General features: G+C 38.9%; 1 protein-coding gene and 1 pseudogene across 1 annotated transcript in view; one reads left to right on the plus strand and one right to left on the minus strand.

The window, feature by feature from the left end:
* Positions 1 to 20,356, plus strand: part of RECQL (RecQ like helicase) — a 45,355-nt gene extending 24,999 nt beyond the window's left edge. The window contains exons 7-15 of the mRNA XM_066354732.1: positions 1,176 to 1,342; positions 2,221 to 2,302; positions 3,330 to 3,478; positions 3,565 to 3,682; positions 4,204 to 4,342; positions 6,006 to 6,097; positions 7,467 to 7,686; positions 8,784 to 8,913; positions 20,022 to 20,356. Of these exons, the coding sequence (XP_066210829.1) occupies positions 1,176 to 1,342; positions 2,221 to 2,302; positions 3,330 to 3,478; positions 3,565 to 3,682; positions 4,204 to 4,342; positions 6,006 to 6,097; positions 7,467 to 7,686; positions 8,784 to 8,913; positions 20,022 to 20,174 (1,250 nt within the window). The 3' untranslated portion in view covers positions 20,175 to 20,356. The remainder of the gene's footprint in view (positions 1 to 1,175; positions 1,343 to 2,220; positions 2,303 to 3,329; positions 3,479 to 3,564; positions 3,683 to 4,203; positions 4,343 to 6,005; positions 6,098 to 7,466; positions 7,687 to 8,783; positions 8,914 to 20,021) is intronic.
* A 194-nt stretch (positions 20,357 to 20,550) lies between these two features.
* On the minus strand, positions 20,551 to 22,405 carry LOC136384502 (eukaryotic translation initiation factor 2A pseudogene; annotated as a pseudogene).
* Between the last annotated feature and the right edge of the window lie 10 nt (positions 22,406 to 22,415).

Below are 22,415 nucleotides of genomic sequence, written 5' to 3' on the forward strand. Positions count from 1 at the left end.
ATTATTTTTATGCAATTGTAAATGGGATTATTTTCTTAATTTCTCTTTCTGATAGTTTATTATTAGTGTATAGAAACACAAATGATTTTTATATTTGATACTGCTTTGGTATCCTGCAACTTTACTGAATTTGTAGATTAGTTTTAATAGTTTTTTTTTAATGGAATCCTTAGGATTGTCTATGCATTATAACATTATCTGCAAATAATGACAGTTTTACTTTCGTTCTAATTTGGTAGCTTTTTTTTTTTCTGACCCAATTGCTCTGGTTAGGATTTCCAAAACTGTTGAATAAAAGTGGAGAGAGGGGCATCCTTGTCTTGTTCATCTTAAAGGAAAAGCTTTCAGTTCTAACTTGGAACCATATAGGGAACATAGCTTCCTGCTTGCTGGTGTTGACAGTAGATCCCAGCAGCACATTTCCCTGTGATTTAGCCCCACTGAACTGCTTGCTGTTATCTCAGCCTCCCGAGGAATTTCATGCCAGTGTGACTGCAGTATATCTGCTGCTTCCTCTGCCTGGTGCTTTCTTCCTCCCTTCCTAGGGAACTTCTGCTTCCGTAAGACCCAGCTTCCCAAGTGGTGGCTTTCTCCTCTGCTGTTTCATTGCACTCTACCTTAATTTAGCAATTTCTTTTTCACTTTTCTCCAAATAATTTAAGTACTTATGGACAACTTATCTAGTGATATATGATAGATGTGTATCACCAGCATGAGCCCAGAATGGTTCCCCTGCAGCAGGTTATATAAAAAGCAGTGCCTTCATGGAGCTTTTTCTTGTCTGAACTTGCCCCTCTTGGACGCTCCTGGTGACAGAAGGAGTTAGGTTGATGTCCTCTATCTCTCGTCAGTTGTAGTAGATTCAAACACTGTCTCTGTGATCCTCTGTTCAGCTGTTGCAGACCACTGCGTAACTTACTGGAAATATTAAGTATTCTCTCTTCAACAGGGAGTTCCACCTATGGCCAAGAATAGTGTTTTCGAAGAACCAGTTCAAAGTGTAATAAAGCCCACCTAGACAAATAGATTAGGCTGATACTGCAGATTTACTGAGATAGATAGCTATGGAAATGAAATTAAAGCAATCATTAATTATCTCCATCATTATAAAAGGCTTAATTTGCTCTGTTCTGTAAAATATAGTAAAAGGCTACTTTGTATTTTCTTTCTTCCAGATTACAAAGCACTTGGTATCTTAAAGCGGCAGTTTCCGAACACAGCACTGATTGGGCTGACGGCGACTGCAACATGTCATGTTTTGAAAGATGTTCAGAAAATACTGTGTGTTGAAAAGTGTTTGACTTTTACAGCTTCTTTTAATCGGCCAAATCTTTATTATGAGGTATATAACTTTTATATCAACTTACAGCTTTCGTGAATCGTGTGGCAGAGAGGTTACCCTCTCATTATTTTTATTTACATGAGTAACAGTTAACTACATTTGAGTTTTTAAAATCAGGAGGTAAATTATAAGCAGATTCATGAAATGATGATGCCGCCTTGTTAAATTTATGTACATTCTGGTGCAAGGATGGAGAAAAGCATAGATTGACACCAAGGATCCTAATTGTATCCGTATTGAAATTTTAAATTATGAAATAATACAAGATTAATATGCCATTAAAGCAGAATGTATTCTGTATTATGGCTTTGGAGACATACTCAGAATCAGTTTAGTGGTGGAAAATGTGGGACAACAGAAGCTTTATGAGATAGTGTCATACTGTCAGAAAATAAGCAAGAAGCCATGCGCCTTTTCATAACTTATCAATTAAAGACACACAGTTTGAAAGCCTATGATGTTACTTTGAGTACTTAGGAAAAAACCCTATTCTGATTATATTTGTTATATCACTTTGAAAGTTAAAAAACCTAACAATTGTTTTTTCTTTCTTTTCAATCCTTTTAAGAATAGACTTAATATTTTTCTGAGTTTTTATTAAATAGTTATATGCCATGGTTTATGTTTTTATAAAAGTAGTGCCAGAAATTAAAGTATTCATCTTTACAAGTTATTCACTGCTTCTATGCCTCCTCATCTCTGGCACATTTAAAAATAAGGAAGAAGAGGCTGGGAGGTGGTGGGGTGAGGCAGATGGGATGAGTGAAAGAATAATAGGGAAGAACCACATGCTCATGAAAGAATATACCTTGAAAGTTGTAAATGACTACTTGGATAGCACTCATTATTTTACAGTTTAATAAGTTAGCTTTTTTTAGGTTCGTCAAAAACCCTCAAACACTGAAGATTTTATTGAGGATATTGTAAAGGTCATTAATGGGAGATACAAAGGGCAATCAGGTAATAAAATAACAAACCAACTTTGAAGACTGAGAGAACTTTCAGAAAGTAGCCAATTTGACACTGATATACTGATAAATGATTAGCACCAAAAAATATTAATGCATGGCAGAAGATACTTGAACATTTTATGATAATTTGCTTGGCAATCTTAGAAACTGGGTGTGGCATTTGCTAACAGCACAGACTATGAGTCATAAAACTATCAGATTGATTTTTGCTTATTTATATATACTGAATTACTTTAAAGAATGGACCTAATGACACAGTGTTAATTTTCAATAGTACATTTTTAGTAAGTATCCACTGTATATAAGATAGAGGGTTAAGCACTGCTGTTCTGCAGGGACATAAAATATAGTCCCATAGTAAAGAACACATTAACAAAATAAATAAAACATACTCAATAAGTTAAGTGTAGATGGAGTTGAAAGATATATACATGTATTACATGTGTTTCAGGATTAATGAATAAGTATTACAGAAGCAAAGACGTTGTGTAAAAGTAGTATTTTAAACAGTTCTGTAGATTTTGGGGAGATAAGAATGTGTACCCCAGGTAAAGGGAGTTCTAGGGTCAAAGAAGTTTGAGAAAGGCTACAACTGACTATATATCCCTCCTGGAGATTCACAGGGTGTGTCTGTTCTAACCAGCCTTGCAAATAAAGAGAGAAGCTTACTTAACGGTTCAATGCAGTGTTCCTCAAACTCATTTGCACAAGAAACTTTTTCTGGTGGCACTCTTGCTAACATCTTACATAGCTGTGGGGCATCTTATGTGTTTGAAGATAAAGTTGGAGAGAAAAAGGGGCAGTGGGATCCAACACATGGCTCAGGGCTCATTTCTGCTTTAGATCAAGCTGGTTAACAAATAGTGAATTATAACAAAAAGCCGTATGTGTTCAGGACCTTGAAACTTTTCATGAATGCTTTTTACCCATGCATTGTATTAATCATTATTTTCAGTGTTAAAAATTCTCTGCTAAAATATTTATATATATAATAATTGCACATAATTTTACTACAGGGATCATATATTGCTTTTCTCAGAAGGACTCGGAGCAAGTTACAGTTAGTTTACAGAAACTGGGAATTCGTGCAGGTGCATACCATGCCAGTATGGAGTCTGAAGATAAGAGCGAGGTCCACAGAAGATGGTCAGGCAGCGAAGTTCAGGTTAAGTACATACCTTCAATAGAAGCTTAATTCACCTTTAAGAATATTTTAGCTTGATCTAACATATCAACTGTTAAAACATTTAGGTAGTAGTGGCAACCGTTGCATTTGGTATGGGAATTGATAAGCCAGATGTGAGATTTGTTATTCATCATTCAATGAGTAAATCTATGGAAAATTATTACCAAGAGAGTGGACGAGCAGGTATGTATAACTCAATTCCAGAAGTTAGTTTTTAAAAAGCTTTTTTAGAAAACATTATAAATGATGTTTAATAATTTTGTATTTTTAACCTTTATTAGTTACTGTTTTTAGAATAAACAAGTCTTTTTCACAGTTTAATACTTATTTGCCTATGGAGAAATTTTACCTATGTTCTATTAGAGTGTTATGAATTGTTTCTTATGTTTGCTAAGATAGTTAGTTTGATGTCCATCTTTGCCTCCTGAATGTTTAATTAGTGGTTTCAATTCTGTAACTTAAATAACTGTATTACTTATAGACACCTTTTTAATTAATAAAGCTGAGTGTTGATTAGTCTTCTAGTCGTTTTTTAAAACATTTGAGGGCAGTTGTTACAAATTAATTTTCACATTTCTGTTTGAAATTTCTAGATGTATTATACTTAGACAGTGAAGCCTTGCCAGATGACTTTACATATGTGATTTTTACTTGTTTTGAAACTTTGATGTAAATGTGCAATCTCAAGGGCTTTCCCACTGCAGGTCGTGATGACATGAAAGCAGACTGTATTCTGTATTACGGCTTTGGAGACATATTCAGGATCAGTTCAATGGTGGTGATGGAAAATGTGGGACAACAGAAGCTTTATGAGATGGTGTCATACTGTCAGAACATAAGCAAGTAAGCCACATGCCTTTTCATAGCTGTTGTCAATTAAAGACACAGTTTGAAAGCCTATGATGTTACGTTGAGTACTTAGGAAAGCCAGTAAATACATTGGTAGACCATCAAATGCAAATATGTAAAAACACTTGTCTGAAGGGTGAGAACCGGTACAGGAATCTATAGAGTCTGCCTTAATCTAGAAAGGATAGTCTTTCTCTCTGATAATTTTCCAAAACTATTTTACTGAGGGTTTTGATGCAAACAGTGAGTTCAAGCCTTTTTTTCCTCTGCTACTGGTACATAGTGACATACTTTGATAGTTTTGTAGAGGTATATAAGAGGTGTCTTGAGTTGAGCTCAGTAATACCTACCAACCATCCTACAAGCTTATGGGCTGATAAAATAAGAAAGTAGGGTCAAGTTTCTCCTTAAGAAATCAATTGAAATCTATTAAGGGTGGATTTACTTAGACCACCTGATGGTGACAGCTCCCTGATGGCTTTTATTTTAGTCCTCTTTGTACTCTTACTGCCCATCACATAAAAAGGACTAAAAAAATGTTTAAGCAGGTACAATAATCTAGTTAAAGAAATGAAAAAATGAAACTTTTTGTAGATGTCTGGTGGACCCCCCATGAAGCATATTTTGGGGTTTACACTGAAATGGATACTGTAAAATACAAGAAAGTGGTATAAGGAAGATATTTTTTATAGTAAAATATTGAATCTCAAAATGAATCTCAAACAACTTCTTAAAAGTTTTGTTTGTAGAAAAATTATGTTTGGTGGACAACGTCCCAAAAGATGTCCGTACATAGCAAAAGGAGTTAAGATTACAAATGGAATTAAGGTTGCTAATCAGCTGCCCTTAAAATAGGGAGATTAGCTTTGTTTATTTGGGTGGGCCCGGTATAATCACAAGGGTCCTTCAGTGTGGAAGCAGTCAGAGAGAGGAGGAGGTCAGAATGATGTGATGTGAGGATTCAACCCTCTGGTGTTTGGCTTTAAAGATGAAGGAAAGGTGACCAGGTCTAGAGACTGCAATGCAGGCAGTCTCTAGAAGCCAGAAAAGGCAAGAAAACACACTCTATCCTCTAGAGCAGTGGTAGTCAACCTGGTCCCTACTGCCCACTAGTGGCGTTCCAGCTTTCATGGTGGGTGGTAGCGGAGCAACCAAAGTATAAATAAAAAGGTAGATTTAACTATAGTAACTTGTTGTATAAAGATTTATTCTGCCAAAATTAGTGAAAATCTGACATAAAGTACTTGGAAAGTAATTATTATTATATGCTTTAACTTGGTGTAACTCTGCTTTATAAATTTTATAAATCTCTACTTTATAAATCACCATTACTGTAGAACCGGTGGGTGGTTAGAAAATTTTACTACTAACAGAGATACAAAAGTGGGAGGTAGGTATTAAAAGATTGACTACCCCTGCTCTAGACCCTCCATAATAGTCCTGCTGACACCTTGATTTTAACCTAGTAAAACCCATGTCAGACTTTCAGCCTGTAGGAACGTAACATCATAAATTTGTGTTGTTTTAAGCCACTAAGTTTGTGGTAAGGATATGACAATAATAGGAAACTAATACAATATATAGTCCTATATTTTGAAATACGGATTCTTAAAACTTTATTAGATCACTTAATTTTTATCTCTAAATGTGTTGGCAGATGTCGCCGTGTATTGATAGCTCAACATTTTGATGAAGTGTGGAACTCAGAAGCATGTAACAAAATGTGTGATAATTGCTGTAAAGACATTTGTGAGTTTGTTTTCTTAAACCTTTATAGACTAGTATATATGGGTAGGACTACATAAGAGCAGTATTTGACCCCAAAATAGATTTAAAAGATTAAACAAGGTGTGAATAAAATTTTCTAGATTCAAAAGTAACAACATGGTTTTGAAACAAAGGCAAATAAAAGGAAAAGCCATATGTTATGTGTATATTTTTATATTACTGAGGGCATGTGCAAAGAAAAAAGTTTTAAGTCATCTGAAGAGAAATACTATTTATATAAGAAAAGGCTAGTGAGTCATTTTTGATGCAGATAATGGCTAATTACCCTCAAGATATTTACTTATCAGGGTTTTAGAACTGTATTTTAACTTTATTTCATCCTGTGTATATGTGTTACATTTGAAGAGCTGGACTAATCAGTTCCTCACTGAGTTTTCATGCCTTGGTGAAGGTCGTCACAGTTTTAACTTTGCAGCTAAACTTGTTTATGAGTTTTGTTGACCAAATTAACAAGAATCTGATATATAAAACCAAGTGCTAATGAATAATCAATAATAGGGCATATCTGTCTAGGACATTCTTGTCTTTAAATGAGTGGCTGCGAAGCCATACTGGTTTTCAGAATATTGCTTATGAGCACACATCAGGTAACTTATGCAGAATAGACTGACTCTCCTATAAACAACTCTTTTTTTTTTTTGTATTTTTCTGAAGCTGGAAACGGGGTGAGACAGTCAGACAGACTCCCGCATGCGCCCGACCAGGATCCACCTGGCACGCCCACTAGGGGCGAAGCTCTGCCCACCAGGGGGTGATGCTCTGCCCCTCCAGGGCGTCGCTCTGCCTCGACCAGAGCCACTCTAGCGCCTGGGGCAGAAGCCATCCCCAGCGCCCGGGCCATCTTTGCTCCAATGGAGCCTTGGCTGCGGGAGGGGAAGAGAGAGACAGAGAGGACGGGGGGGGGGGGAGCAAATGGGTGCTTCTCCTATGTGCCCTGGCCGGGAATCGAACCCGGGTCCCCTGCACACCAGGCCGACGCTCTACCGCTGAGCCAACCGGCTAGGGCCTATAAACACCTCTTAGTATCTGCCGTCACCATGTCTGGTGGACACTCTGGTTCCTAGAGCATACCCAAAGGCCTTCTGATAACCAGGTAATTGTCTTTACATTACTGCAAATCCCAGAGTCTTGAAGAGCCTACAATTTAGGTAATTTAGTGCTAGAGACTTGGGGAATAACCTAGTTTTAACTCAGAATACATTACTGAATCAGTGTTTAGGGTGGTTCACGTTGATGGCTTGTTTTCAAACTAGTTTAATCACTTAGGATAGACAATCTTTGCCCTAATTTCTAAATCCTAATTGCATGTAACCTGTCTCTTTCATTATAGCATTTGAAAGAAAGAACGTAACAGCCTACTGCAGAGATCTAATCAAAATCCTGCAGCAGGCAGAGGACATGAATGAAAAGCTCACCCCACTGAAATTGATTGATTCTTGGATGGGAAAGGGAGCAGCAAAATTGAGAGTAGCAGGTGTTGCTCCTCCCACACTTCCTCGTGAAGACCTTGAGAAAATTATTGTGCACTTTCTTCTACTGCAATATCTTAAGTATATACAAACCCATTTCTTGTCTTTTGTGTGGTCTTTGTCTTTATTTTTTTAAAAAAACAGTACACTATATTTTTATATTTTATTCATGGAAAGGATTATATTATATTCTTCCGAAAAGATTACTTTGAAGAAAAACTAATTTGTGTATATAACAATAACAATTATAGAATATATATAATTTTTACATATATTACATCATTTAATCTTACAACTTTGAGAGATGATAATGGACATTCTCATTACCTTAATTTTAGAAATAGAGCAACTAAGACTTTACAGGCATTACTGTAGTTATGTATCAGTAGATCCATAAATAGGAGCTATGTAAAATTTAAGAAGAAATAAAATGGTAAAATGTCCAAAACCAATACCATTAGAGTGATGGATTATTCAATCACAAGAATTAAAAATAGGCAAAGTAAAATATTTTCCTCCACAAACCGTGATGCATTTTCATGACTTGCTCGTTTTTATAATTGTAACTAAACTAATGGTTTTAGAGTTGTTGCATGTGAACTTAAAACACTATAAAAATTTATCTAGTTCCAGCTATAATTAATTATATATTAAAGCACAGAACTAAAATATATTTTATAAATATAATTGCATTTTATAGTATAATTTTCATTATTTCATATCAATGTATTATTTAAAATTATTGTACTTATACCGTATTTTTCGCTCCATAAGACACACCTAGGGTTTTATACGGAGGAAAATTAAAAAAAAATCAGAACCAAATGATGTATTAAAATATTTGATAAAATATACCACAATAATATTTCAACAATGTAAACTGAACAGCAGTATTAACAACCATTAGCACTGTTATTAACAAATGAGAAGAGACTTTAATGTTTAAATAAATACTCTTGTAATTGTTCAGGAACTCGCAACACCTAACCCCCCCCCCCCAAAAAAAAAAAAAACCAACAACGAACATTCGCTCCATAAGACGCACGGGCATCTTCCCATCCACTTTTGGGAAAAAAGTGCATCTTATGGAGTGAAAAATACGGTATTTTTATAAATTTCAGTTTGTTTTCTGTAATTACTCAAAACCCTTCTGATTTGGTGGCTTTTATATTCTGCAGAGAAGACTACAGTTTTACAGCTTATGCTACGATTTCATATTTGAAAATAGGACCTAAAGCTAATCTTCTGAACAATGAGGCACATGTCATTAATATGCAAGTAAAGAAGTCCACGCAGAGCTGTTTCAGGGTAATTGACTTAATTTTCTAGTATTTTAAAAATACATTAAAGCCTATAGATGCTTTTTTTAAAAATTATTTTAATGTGTTAACAGCTTATATTGGGTGTAGTGGGGGACCCTCATCCCCATGTCCCCCACTACACCCCTTTTGACCCCTCCCCCTAACTCCCTTCCCTCTTCTGTCCTGTTATCTGTGTGTGTGTGTGTATATATATATATATATATATATGTTATATATATATGTATACATATATATATAACATATATATATAATTTCACTAATCCCTTCACCTTCTCTGATCTCATCCCCCTGACAGCTGTCTCTTTGCTCCCTGTGACCCTGCCTCTGCCTCTATTCCGTTTCTTAGTTCACTTTGTTCATTAGACTCTAGATATAAGTGAGATAATATATTTGTCTTTCTCTACCTGGCTTATTTCACTTGAAAAATAATGCACGATAAGGTCCAGGCCCATCTGTGCCACTGAAAAGGTAAGATTAGCTTTTTCACGGCCACATAGTATTCCACTGTGTGTATGTACCTGGCTTTTTATTCCACTCGTTCACTGACGGACACTTTGGTGGTTTCCAGATCTTCGCTATTGTAAACAATGCTGCCATAAACATGGGGGTGCATATCTTCTTTTGAAACAGTGATTTGGTATTCTTAGGATATATCCCTAAAACTGGGATGGCTGGGTCCAAAGGCAGTTCCATTTATAATTTTTTGTGAAAACGACATACTATTTTCCACAGTGGCTGCACAGTCTGCATTCCCACCAGCAGTGCAGGAGGGTTCCCCTTTCTCCACACCCTCGCCAGCACTTGACTTGTTGTTTCTTAATTTGCTAATGAGAGCCATTCTGATAAGTGGGAGGTTTTTAATTTGCATTTCTCTGATGATTAGTGATGTTAAACATTTTTTCATATGTCTATTAGCAATCTGTATGTCTTCTTTGGAGAAGTGTCTATTCAATTCCTTTGCCCATTTTTTAATTGGATATTTTACCTTGCTGGTGTTGAGTTTTAGAAGTTCTTTATAAATTTTGGTTATTAACCCCTTACCAGACGTATTGGCAAATATGTTCTCCCATAGTGTGTGTTGTCTTTTTATTTTGTTAATGGTGTCTTTTGCTGTGCAAAAGCTTTTTAGTTTGATATTTTATTTTGTCCTTTATTTCACTTGCACATGGAGATAAATCAGCACAAATATTGCTATGAGAGATACCGAGAGCTTACTGCCTATGTTTTCTTCCAAGATGTTTATGGTTTTGCGACTTACATTTAAGTCTTTTATCCATTTTGAGGTTTTCTTGTGAATGGTGTAAGTGGTCTAGTTTCATTTTTTTGCACGTACCTGTCCAATTTTCCCAGCACCATTTATTAACGAGACTGTCATTACTCCATTGTATGCTCTTACCTCCTTTGTCAAATATCAATTGACATATAGGTGTGGGTTTATTTCTGGGTTCTCTGTTCTGTTCTATTGAGCCATATGCCTGTTCTTATGCCAGTACCAAGCTATTTTGATTACTATGGCCTTGCATAGTAGCACTACAGCTAATGCTCAAGTTACGACCATGATTGGTTCCAACAGACCGGTCATAACATGATTTGATCATAAGTTGAGTAGGCTATATGTACAGTACTGTGAAATGATGTTACAAAAATCTTTAAGTCATATTTTATCATAAATTTTTTTCATTATTATATACCATAATTTTCTTTGTTTATTTTATGCCGTTTGTATCATTTCTACACCATTTTGTTTCTTATTTTTACATTCGTCAGGGTTAGCTGTGTCTTGTTGAGCTGATTGGAGCTGGAGAGATGTCTGTATCTCTGTGACCCGGAATAATTTTATATTTTGTTTTGTGGAAGGATCAGCCCCTCCCCCAGTTATGGCCGCCTCCAGCACTGAATGAGTCAGCTTTTTATGTCATCACCTATATTCTCTCCCCCTCAACATCCGTCTCTCTCTCTCTCCTTTCTTTTTGGAAGACAAGCAGGCCCTTTCAACACACCTCGTTCCCTGGTCACCGGGCAAGTGGCTGTGAGCAGTATTTACTGCTCTTTTTCTTGGAGTGAGAGCCCAGCCTCACCCCCCCCCCCCACCCCCTGTTCCTGTAAGCAGGGGAGATTCAGGCGCTCCCTACCAGGTTTATTGTGGCTTCTTTGCTCCTTTTTTTTTTTTTTTGCGTTTTTTTGCGTTTTTCCGAAGCTAGAAACGGAGAGGCAGTCAGACAGACTCCCGCATGCGCCCGACCGGGATCCACCCGGCATGCCCACCAGGGGGCGTTGCTCTGTTGCATCCAGAGCCATTCTAGCGCCTGAGGCAGAGGCCACAGAGCCATCCTCAGCACCCGGGCCATCTTTGCTCCAATGGAGCCTTGGCTGCGGGAGGGGAAGAGAGAGACAGAGAGGAAGGAGAGAGGGAGGGGTGGAGAAGCAGATGGGTGCTTCTCCTGTGTGCCCTGGCCGGGAATCGAACCTGGGATTCCTGCACGCCAGGCCGACGCTCTACCACTGAGCCAACTGGCCAGGGCGCTCCTTGGTTTTTGAATGCTATTCTTGTAGTCCAGATTTGGTTTTTCATGCTGATTGTTCATAAATTAGTTTATAATCCAGTTCGGTGGTGTGAGCTGGGAGTTTGTGCGTCGGCCTACTCCGCTGCCATCTTCAGGTCTCTTCTCCACGGCTTTATGCAGACCAGTTGCTGATTCTGACTGCACATCGGCCTTTGTTGAGTTTGAGCAGAGGCACAGGAAGACAGCGGGACCATCTCCAAGTACTCAGCGCCTACCCACTGGCTTCTGGGAGTTCGCTCGCAGGGCTGCTCCTGGGCTGTCCGGGCCACTTCTTGAACACTACTTTTCCCTCTTCCCTCAGCATTCAACAGCTACATTCATCAGGTTTAAGTAAAACACTGCATTACCAGTACAACTGGTTTAATATTTGCAAAGAGAATTTCCTCTTGGTAGACATCTTGAGAAGGGTTTGATGAAAAATATCCAAGACACAGAACACAAATTGCTGTACAGAGTCTGGGATAACAGTTGAAATGGTGCATGCGCAGATGGTAGTGCTGCCAGAAGCTGGTCCACACTGTCGTATGCCCAGCTGGGCAACACTTGTGCTGCCAGACGCAGAGCAGTCTTGGCTAGTGATTGTGGTTGTAAAGTCGAATGGTCGTAAGTTGCATAGGTCATAAGTTGATATTTGTAACTTGATATCAGGAAGTGTGAAACCACCCACTTTATTCTTCTTTTTCAAGATTGCTGAGGTTATTTGTGTTCTTTTTTGGTTCCATATAAATTTTTGGAATATTTGAAATATGCCATTGGTATTTTAATATGAAGTGCATTGAATTTATACATTGCTTTGGGTAATAGAAATCTTAATGATGTACATTCTTCCTATTTATGAACATGGTATATGCTTCCCCTTGTTTGTATCTTCCTTGATTTATTTCTTCAATGTCTTATAATTTTCTGAGTACAAGTCTTTTACCTCCTTGGTTAAATATACTCCTAGGTACTTTATTTATTTATTTTTGCAATAATGAAGGGGATTGTTTCCTTAATTTCTCTTTCAGACAGTTTATTGTTGGTGTATAAAAAGGAGCAGTATATTTTTAATGTATTGCTGGATCCGGTTTGCTAATATTTTGTTGAGAATTTTAGCATCTATGTTCATCAGGGATATTGGCCTATAGTTTTCTTTGTAGTGTTTTTACTAGCTTTGGAACATGGATAGTGCTTGCCTCATAAAAGGAGCTTGGAAATCTTCCCCACTCTTGAATTTTTTGAAATAGCTTGAGAAGGATAGGTGTTCTTTGAATGTTTGGTAAAATTAGCCTGTAAAGCCATCTGGTACAGGACTTTTGTTTGCTGGGAGTTTTTGATAACAGTGTCAATTTCATTTGTTGTAATTGGTCTGTTTAGGTTTTCCGATTCTTCCAGATTGAGTTTGGAAGATTGTATGTTTCTAGGGATTTATCCATTTCACCTAGGTAGTCCAATTTTTTAGTATATAGATCTTCATAGTATTTTCTTACAATACTTTGTATTTCTGTGGTGTCAATTGTTATTTCTCCACTTTCTCATTTTATTTATTTGAGTCCTCTTTTTTTCTTGATGAGTCTGGTTAAAGGTTCATCAATTTTGTTTACCTTTTCAAAGAAACAGCTTTTTAAAAAAATCTTATTTTAATTTTAATGCAGTGACATTGATAAATCAGGGTACATATGTTCCGGAAAACATCTCCAGATTATTTTGACATTTGATTATGCTGCGTACCCCTCACCCAAAGTCAAATTGTCTTCTGTCACCGTCTATCTGGTTTTCTTTGTGCCCCTCCCCTCACCCCACCCCTGCTCTCTCCTTCCTCGTTCCCTCCCCACCCCACCCCATGTTACCATCACATTCTTGTCCATGTCTCTGAGTCTCATTTTTATGTCCCATCTATGCATGGATTCATATAGTTCTTAGTTTTTTCTGATTTACTTATTTCACTCCGTATAATGTTATCAAGGTCCATCCATGTTATTGTAAATGATCCGATGTCATAATTTCTCTGGCTGAGTAGTATTCCATAGTATATATGTACCAAAGCCAGCTTTGCTCGAATGGAGCCTTGGCTGCGGGAGGGGAAGAGAGAGACAGAGAGGAAGGAGATGGAGAGGGGTGGAGAAGCAGATGGGCGCTTCTTCTGTGTGCCCTGGCTGGAAATAAAACCCGGGACTCCTGCACGCCAGGCCGACGCTTTACCACTGAGCCTACTGGCCAGGGCCTGTACCAAAGCTTTTTAATCCACTCGTCCACTGATGGACACTTGGGCTGTTTCCAGATCTTCGCTATTATGAACAATGCTGCCATAAACATGGGGGTGCATTTCTCCTTCTGGAACAGTTCTATGGTGTTCTTGGGGTATATTCCTAAAAATGGGATAGCTGAGTCAAAAGGCAGTTCGATTTTTAATTTTTTGAGGAATCTCCATACTGTTTTCCACAGAGGCTGCACCAGTCTGCATTCCAACCAGCAGTGTAGGAGGGTTCCCTTTTCTCCACATCCTCACCAGCACTTATTCTGTGTTGTTTTGTTGATGAGCGCCATTCTGACTGATGTGAGGTGATAACTCATTGTGGTTTTAATTTGCATTCTTCTAATGATTAGTGATGTTGAGTATTTTTTCGTATGCCTATTGGCCATCTGTATGTTCTCTTTGGAGAAGTGTCTATTCATTTCTTTTGCCCATTTTTTGATTGGATTGTTTGTCTTTATGGTGTTGAGATTTACAAGTTCTTTGTAAATTTTGGTTATTAACCCCTTATCAGACGTACTGTCAAATATGTTCTCCCATTGTGTAGTTTGTCTTTTTATTCTGTTCTTATTGTCTTTGGCTGTACAAAAGCTTTTTAGTTTGATATAGTCCCATTTGTTTATCCTGTCTTTTATTTCACTTGTCTGTGGAGATAAATCAGCAAATAAGAAACAGCTCTTGATCCCATTGTTCTTTTGTAGTGTTTTTTTTTTTTTTAGCCTCTATGTCATTTATTTCCATTCTGATCTTTCTTATTTCCTTCCTTCCACTTCCTCTGGGCTTTATTTGTTGTTTTTTCCAGTTCTTTTAGATGCAGGGTTAAGTTTTTTTTGTTTGTTTGTTTTTGTTTTTGTTTTTTACAGAGACAGGGAGAGAGTCAGAGAGAGGGATAGATAGGGACAGACAGATAGGAACAGAGAGATGAGAAGCATCAATCATTAGTTTTTCATTGCGACACCTTAGTTGTTCATTCATTGCTTTCTCATATGTGCCTTGACCGTGGGCCTTCAGCAGACTGAGTGACCCCTTGCTCGAGCCAGCGACCTTGGGTCCAAGCTGGTGAGCTTTGCTCAAACCAGATGAACTCAAGCTGGCGACCTCGGGGTCTCGAACCTGGGTCCTTCCGCATCCTAGTCCGACACTCTAGCCACTGCGCCACCGCCTGGTCAGGCCAGGGTTAAGTTTTTATTTGAGCCTTTTCTTCTTAAGGTATGCCTATAGTGCTATGAACTTCCCTCTCAGGGCTGCTTTTGCCGTGTCCCACAAATTTTGAGTTGTTGTATGTTTATTTTCATTTGTTTTAAGGAAAATTTTTATTTCTCTTTGATCTCGTTAACTTGTTCGTTATTTAATAACATGCTCTTTAGCGTCCAAGTGTTTGAATGTTTTTGTTTTTCTATTGTAGTTGATTGCTAGTTTCATGCCATTGTGATCAGAGAAGATGCCTGATATGATTTCAGTCTTCTTAAATTTGAGACTTGTTTTGTGTCTTAACATGTGGTCTGTCCTAGAGAGTGTACCATGAGCACTTGAAAGGAATGTATATTCTGCTGCTTTGGGGTTAAAGGTTCTGAAGATAATTAAATCCAGTTGATCTAGTGTGTCATTTAAGGCCTCTGTTTCTTTGTTAATTTTCTGTCTGGAGGATCAATCCATTGATGTTAGTGGGGTATTCAAATCTTATACCATTACAGTATGTTGTCGATCTCTCCCTGTATGTCCATCAAAATCTGCTTTATACATTTAGGTGCTTCTATATTAGCTGGATAAATATTTACAATGGTTACATCCTCCTCTTGGATTGCTCCCTTTATCATTATGTAGTGACCTATTTAATCTCTTACTTTGGTCTCTATTTTAAAGGCTATTTTATCAGATATAACTATTGTTGCTCCAGCTTTTTTCATTTCCATTTGCATGACATAATTTTTTCCATCCCTTCACTTTCAGTCTATGTATATCTTTTGTTCTGAGGTATGTCTCTTGTAGACAGCATATGTATACATATGTCCTGTTTTCTTATCCACGTAGCTACCCTATGTCTTTTGATGGTTATTATTGATATGTACTTTTTATTCTTTTAATCTACAATCCTCCTTTTCTCGGTTTCTTTTCCTCCTTTGCTCTTTTTACAGCAGGCTCCTTAACATTTCTTGCAGTAGTGTTTTGGTTGAATGAATTCATAAAGAGTTTTTTGAAATTTTTTTTGTCTAAGAAGCTTTTTATTTCTCCCTCAATTTTAAACAATAGCCTTGCTGGATAACAAAGTCTTGTTTTGCATCACTTTGAATATTTCTTGCCAGTCCCTTCTGACCTTAAGTGTTTCTGTTGAGAAGTTGGGTGTCATCCTTACAGGTGCTTCTCTATAGGTAATTAACTGCTCTTCTCGCAGCTTTTAGTATTCTTTCTTTCTCTCTTAACTTTGACAGTTTAATTATGATTTGTCTTGCTGTAGGCCTCCTTGGCTTCCTCTTTAATTGGACTCTCTGTGCTTCCTGAACTTGTGTGCCTTTATCCTTCATCAATTTATGGAAATTTTCAGCTATGATTTGTTCAAACAGGTTCTCTATCCCTTGTTCATTCTTTTCTTTCAGTAACCCCTGTGATATGGATGTTGTTTCTCTTCATGTTGTCACAGAGCTCTCTTAGTTTCCTCAGTCTTTTGTGTCTCTTTTTGTTTTACTGCTCTACTTCTGTACTTATGTTTGTCTTCTAAATCCCTGATTTGATCCTCTGCTTCATTCAGCCTTCTATTGATTCTTTCTAGTGCAGTCATTTCTGATACTGTATTTGTCATTTCTGATTGGTTCTTTTTTATGATTTCTATGTTTTTTGATGCTTGCTGTCTCTATTTAGGTGCTCATTTTGTCTATCCCTTGTTGCTCTAAGATTCTTGAGTATCCTAAAAATCATTATTTTATAAGCTCTCCATCTAGTAGTTTGGATACTTCCATGTCATTTAGTTCTTTTTCTAAGAATTTCTCTTGTTGATTCATTTGGGTTGCATTTCTTTGTTTTCCCATTTTAGGTAGTGCTGTCTTACCTTGAAACTTTTGTGGTGTTTTTATGATGAAGATGGGTTTGGTGGTACTTACCTCCAGGCCGCCTGTTTTCCTTGTTCTAGGAATGCTTCTTGATGGTACTATTTTCCCTCCTGTTGTGAGTATTGAATGCAGTTGGTCCTTTCATGGGTGTGGTTATTCCTTCACGCTGGCTGGATCTATGGGTCTACATTGATCATGCCTATTACACACTGCACTGTCTGTCCTGTTGGGCATATTTATTCTCCAGTGTATGGTGCCTGTTAGACTCCTTTGGGTGTGCTGCTTATGTATCTAGCTGACTCTAGTGTTTGTCCTCTGCCACCCACTACCAGTTGTGTTGCTTCTAGATCTTCCTGGGTTGGCATCAGCTGTTGTTTGTAACCTGCTGTGGCCTACGTGTCTGCAGCTACTGTCCTTTTTGCTGTTTCTGTTTTCTGTTCCTAGTTAGTGTGGGAGGGGCCAACCTTTAATAAGGATCATCTTCCTCCTGTTTAGAGATCAACAGCTCCGTAAAAGCCCCAAATTCTATAAAATTTGCCTCCTTTTCAGTTGCTCTTTCTCCTCTTGCAGCTGCCTGGTGTTCCCACAGTCCTCTGTAGTAAGACTGTAGTGTGGGCTCAGACTGGCCTCACCCAACCAACCCCTCTACAGGTTGCAAGCGTGTTGGGTTAGGACTGCTGATGTTGGGAACACAACATTAGTGGGACCCCTATTTCAGGGGTCTCTTGGTCAGGAGCTCAGTATGGGGAATGTGGCCCCTACTCCATAGCTGGTGGATACTCCAATTTTATTTCTCCCCAACAAGGTGAGCAGCAGGTTCAGATTGCATAGGGCTGACAGTCCACTCTGCAGTTCTTACAGCTGATGAGACCTGGTCTCAGGGAGAAGACAGAGTCCTCTCCTGGGGCTGACTGTGCCCCCCTGGAAAGTGGCTAAGCCCCTTGACCAGATCCAGTAGGCACTCAAGAATCCACACATTAAACGTCCATGCTGCAAGCCTCTCTCCCTTCCCCCTGTAGTATCTAGCTTAGCAGGGCAGGCTATCCAGCATCCAGGCTGGCTGATTGTGAAGCTCCACCCTATCCATTGCACATGAGCTGGTGCTGATCACAGAGGCGGAACTTGCCTCAGCTGGGCCAGGCGTGAGGAGCTCTTCCTTATGATACCACTCTAGCAAGGGTTGTTAGGTCCTGAACTGATGCTCTCTGGAGCTGGCCACTGGATGTGCCAGCCCTGGGCCTCCCTAGCTGGGACCCAGCACAGACCAGTGGGAGACACTGTCCATGACTGGCCCTCAGCAACCTTCTTGGTGCTACAAGCAATCCAGAGTTTGTGGCTGCCTCTGCTGGACCCAGGTGCTTATGGAAAAACCAAGCTGTACACCTAAGCTGGCTTTTACCCATACTGGGCCTGGGGGAAGTTCTGCTTAAAAGGCCTAGGTTCCCTGAATCCTGCCTCCTGCAGCCACTGTCTGGTACCTACTTGTTGGGCTTGGCCACTGAAAAAACCTCCGGTAGAGTCTAGAGCAGGGGTTGGGAAACTTTTTGGCTGAGAGAGCCATGAACACCACATATTTTAAAATGTAATTCTGTGAGAGCCATACAATGACCTGTGTATATTACGCATTATCCAATAAAAATTTGTTGTTGTCCCGGAGGACAGCTGTGATTGGCTCCAGCCACCCGCAACCATGAACATGAGCGGTAGGAAATGAATAGATTGTAATACAGGAGAATGTTTTATATTTTTAAAGTTATTATTTCTTTTATTAAAGATTTGTCTGTGAACCAGATGCAGCCATCAAAAGAGCCACATCTGGCTCGCGAACCATAGGTGTCCGACCCCTGGTCTAGAGCCTGTAGGAAATCAGGGATTAGGAAGGGTGGTGGGTGTAGCTCCGTCCCTTGGCCCCAGGTGTCAAGTCTGTGCAGAATTTTTTCACAGACCTCAGTAGAGTATGGCCCCAGGAATCCAGTAGGTGTGGTCTGCCTGCACTCCAGACAGTTTCTACTGAGTCATCAGTGAGGTGGAATTATCAGTCTTAGACTCAGGAGCATGTGGGGGAAAGCTCCAGCCTCAACATCAGAAAACTTAGTCACTAGTGTGCCCCCTACTTCTTGGCTTCTGTGCATGACCCAGTTCCCAGGGTCAGGAGAGACTTCCGATGGCTGAGCAATTGCTTTTCCCCAGGCTGATGTCACTCAGAGGTGACTACTTCACCCAGGAAAGATGGCGACTACAGTATTAGAGAGTGACTCAGCACAGGGATTCTGGTGACTGTTCCCCACAATATCTCTTCCTGGCCCTCTAAATTTACTTTCTCCTCATATAACTCTAGTCCTCTCAGCTCTCCCTCCACCAGAGCCCTGGGTAGTGGCTGTGAACAAGATTTTCTGTGTGGGCTCTTTAAAACAGAGCCTGCGTCTCCAAAAGCTCCATCTTTCTCATAGACAGAAACTGGTTCTTTTCACCTCCAAATGCTCTGTGGGTCCTCTTCTAGGCTCTGGGGCTCTAGGCTGGGGCTCCAGGCTGAGTACCCACACCCTCTGGACCCTCAGTCTCCGCTTGCTCCTGGGAGTGGGGCAGCCCTTTCCTTGTCTTTGCCCTTCCTACCAGACTTGGTGTGACTTCTTCTGTGATGCTTGGTTATATACTCCTCTTTGTTTGTTTAGTCCAAAATTGGTTTTTCAGGTGTTTGTTCTTAAATTAAGTTGTAATCCAATTTGGTCCTGGGAGGTGGCAGTTGGAACGTTTGTCTAATCTGTCGCCATCTTAGAATTTTTCTGGATGCTTTTCTCTAACTAGTACTCTCCTAGGTCCAGTTGTCCACAGGAAGAGGTAAGTCAGTGTTTTTTAGACTCTGCATATGGAAATCATTAAGTCGAAAAATTTAGACTAGCCTTTTAATATCAACTTAGGACTTTCTAACCTTTTGGAATGAATACTTCATTTTAATGTTTAATTTTTGTGATGCACCCTGTCCTCATACTTGCTGTGATCAATGTTCATTGAGAAGTCTGTCTCCTGCCATGCACTATTGTGTCTAAGGACACTTCAGGTGTTCTTTAGTGTTTCTCTTACAGCATTGACACTTTTATTCAAGATGGGACTCATATTTGAGTAGAAATCTGAAGATAAAAAAACAGACTACTGGATAAAGAGCTAACTGATATATTGATAGAAGGACTATTGAGAATATTCATCTCATGGGAGAATAGCTGAATTTTTATCAGTGCTTGTTATTGTGTTGTAGGTTGTATCATCTCAAACTGGTCATACTGAAGAAACGGATAAAAAGAGGGAAGGAAAAAGTTTGAGTAACTTCCAGAAGAAGTCTGCAAACATACTTCAGCAATCTGATTCTAAGACTACAGGGGCTAAGAAAAGAAAAATTGATGATGCATGAGATAAGTGTTTCTAAATTTTCCAAGAAAAGAATAGTTTCATGCATGCATGTGTACTATATTTGTATAAAGTTTAAATTTTAAGACACTTTTCATTAATATTTTATACATATGGACAGTTTCCTCAAATTTGCCATCTAAATTAATGAAAGACTTCTTGAGTGAGAAACTTACAATAAAGTCAAAACTGACTCAATTTAAAATGTCTTTGTTCATTTATATGGTGGTAATATCCTCTATAAAACAATATTTGTCTTCATAGCAAGCTTAGTTAGAAAATTCATGTGTTTCTTTTTTATATCATATGTCAATATGAAACAAGGTACAGGATGTAAAAATCAATTTTAATAGGCATTATTAAATAATTTCACACATACACAGGATCTTGGGAAAATGCTTAAAATTTGAGATGAACGATAAATGTGGGCACATGAATATTTCATATACACCAATGAACTTAATAGATGTGTTTTCACTGATTTCAGTAACCAGCTTGCTTTCTGTGAATATTTAAATACACAATTCCAAACCTTCCAGCTCCTAGTGGAGGGCTTTGTCTTTTTGAATTTTCTCCAACTGATTTTTTCCAGCTGCTTTCAGGTTGCTTATTCTTTCAGTTCAGTTGCATTCAGTTTCTTCTTTAGGTTCCTGATTTTTTTGTCTACCTCAGGGTCTCCAGAAGTTGACTGAGAGACAGTATTTCATGCAAAGCACTCGGGTAGGAAGAGGTGCCAAATCTGGACTCTTGTCACTTCGCTTCCTGCTTTGCAGCTTTTTAATTTTCATGTTTCCTTTGATTTTTGAGGGCTGTTTTTGATGACAGCTTGTCATTTTCTGGCTTGGTTTCATATTCTGAGGTGGTTCCTCCTCATGCAGTTTGGAATTGGTGATTGGTTTATTTCTTAAAGCTGGGGGTTGATAAGCTGTTGCAGCTTTAGGTTCTTCCTTGGGTAGGTCACTTGGAACTGCTTGGTAAGTTACTGTTTTTGCTGGAAATACTCCGTCTAAAAATGGCTGCCAGGAGACCTGCCACTGTTCTGCATTTGATGGTACCTCATACTTGCTTAAGACGGTGCTGGTGTAATGGCAAATATTGAACCTATTATTAACATGCAACCTGGGGGCACATTTGGCTGTTAAAATATGCTCACCATCTGGGCACCAAGCAAAATACGTAGAATCAGAGGCCACTGGTTTAGAAGTAAGTTTGTAGTTCTAAACATCCCATACTTCCATCTGTCCCCTTAAGTTTCCAAATCCAGGCAGCACTAATACATGTCCATGGGGATTATAGTAGGCTGCATCAGGAGGACTGATTCTGAGGTCAAATACAGGGTCACATTTCAAGTTTAAAACTCACTTTGGCAGGCATGGAATCATACACAGCACAGAATTCAGTAGAACTAGAATTCCAAGCTCAATAGTAAATGGGGCCACTTTTTTGGTACCTGCACTACAGCACTCTCCCTGTTGGTTGCAATGTAGTGCAGTATCTGTTCCCCATAGTAGGAAGCTCCTGTCTTGTCAACATCTGTACTCGCTATTACCAACACAGTAGCAGCTTTTTTATTCCATAGCATTGTAACCTTACCTTCCTTAAAGAAACTTATTGGCTAAAGCTGCATGAGGTCCATGGAAGTTGGGGCACTGATGTCATCTAACAAATGAAGGTGCACCTTTCCTCCCTGGAATGTAATAGCCACCTTGTATGGTTGGGGTCCAGGTGATAACACAAAATCATTCATTTTTTGCAAATGCAACTTACTTGCAATTGTACTGAAAATTGTTATTTTCAAAGAACTGTTAACATTTGGGGCACAAAGAGTTTCATCTGACCAGGCTAGACAACCAACTTTGCATCTTTATCTGGATAAAAGACTTCAAACATGCCCATGTTTTCACGTCGTAAAGGTGTAGGTTGGGACTGCCAGCTGTGCCATCTTTAGAAGTAGTATAAGGCTGCCACGTTGCCAGGACAGTGTTTTCTGGTGAGAACTCAAGGCAAACTGCCTTTGGGAGGTCGAAGCCATGCAGCAGTCCCTTGTTAGCCATATTAATAATATTTTTTCTCCATTGCCCCAGGCAAACAAGGCCCCATCCTTATTAAAGGTGTAGACTTTACATTTCCCAGATTCCTTTGGAAACACCGTACTTTCAGTAAAATGTGGTGCATTCACCGTGTACAGTCCTTCTGATCCACGGACTGTTAGGAGCAGCATGGACAGTGCCATCTTGTCCTGGAA

Source organism: Saccopteryx leptura, chromosome 1, assembly GCF_036850995.1.
Source record: "Saccopteryx leptura isolate mSacLep1 chromosome 1, mSacLep1_pri_phased_curated, whole genome shotgun sequence".
NCBI classification, from domain to species: Eukaryota; Metazoa; Chordata; class Mammalia; order Chiroptera; family Emballonuridae; genus Saccopteryx; species Saccopteryx leptura.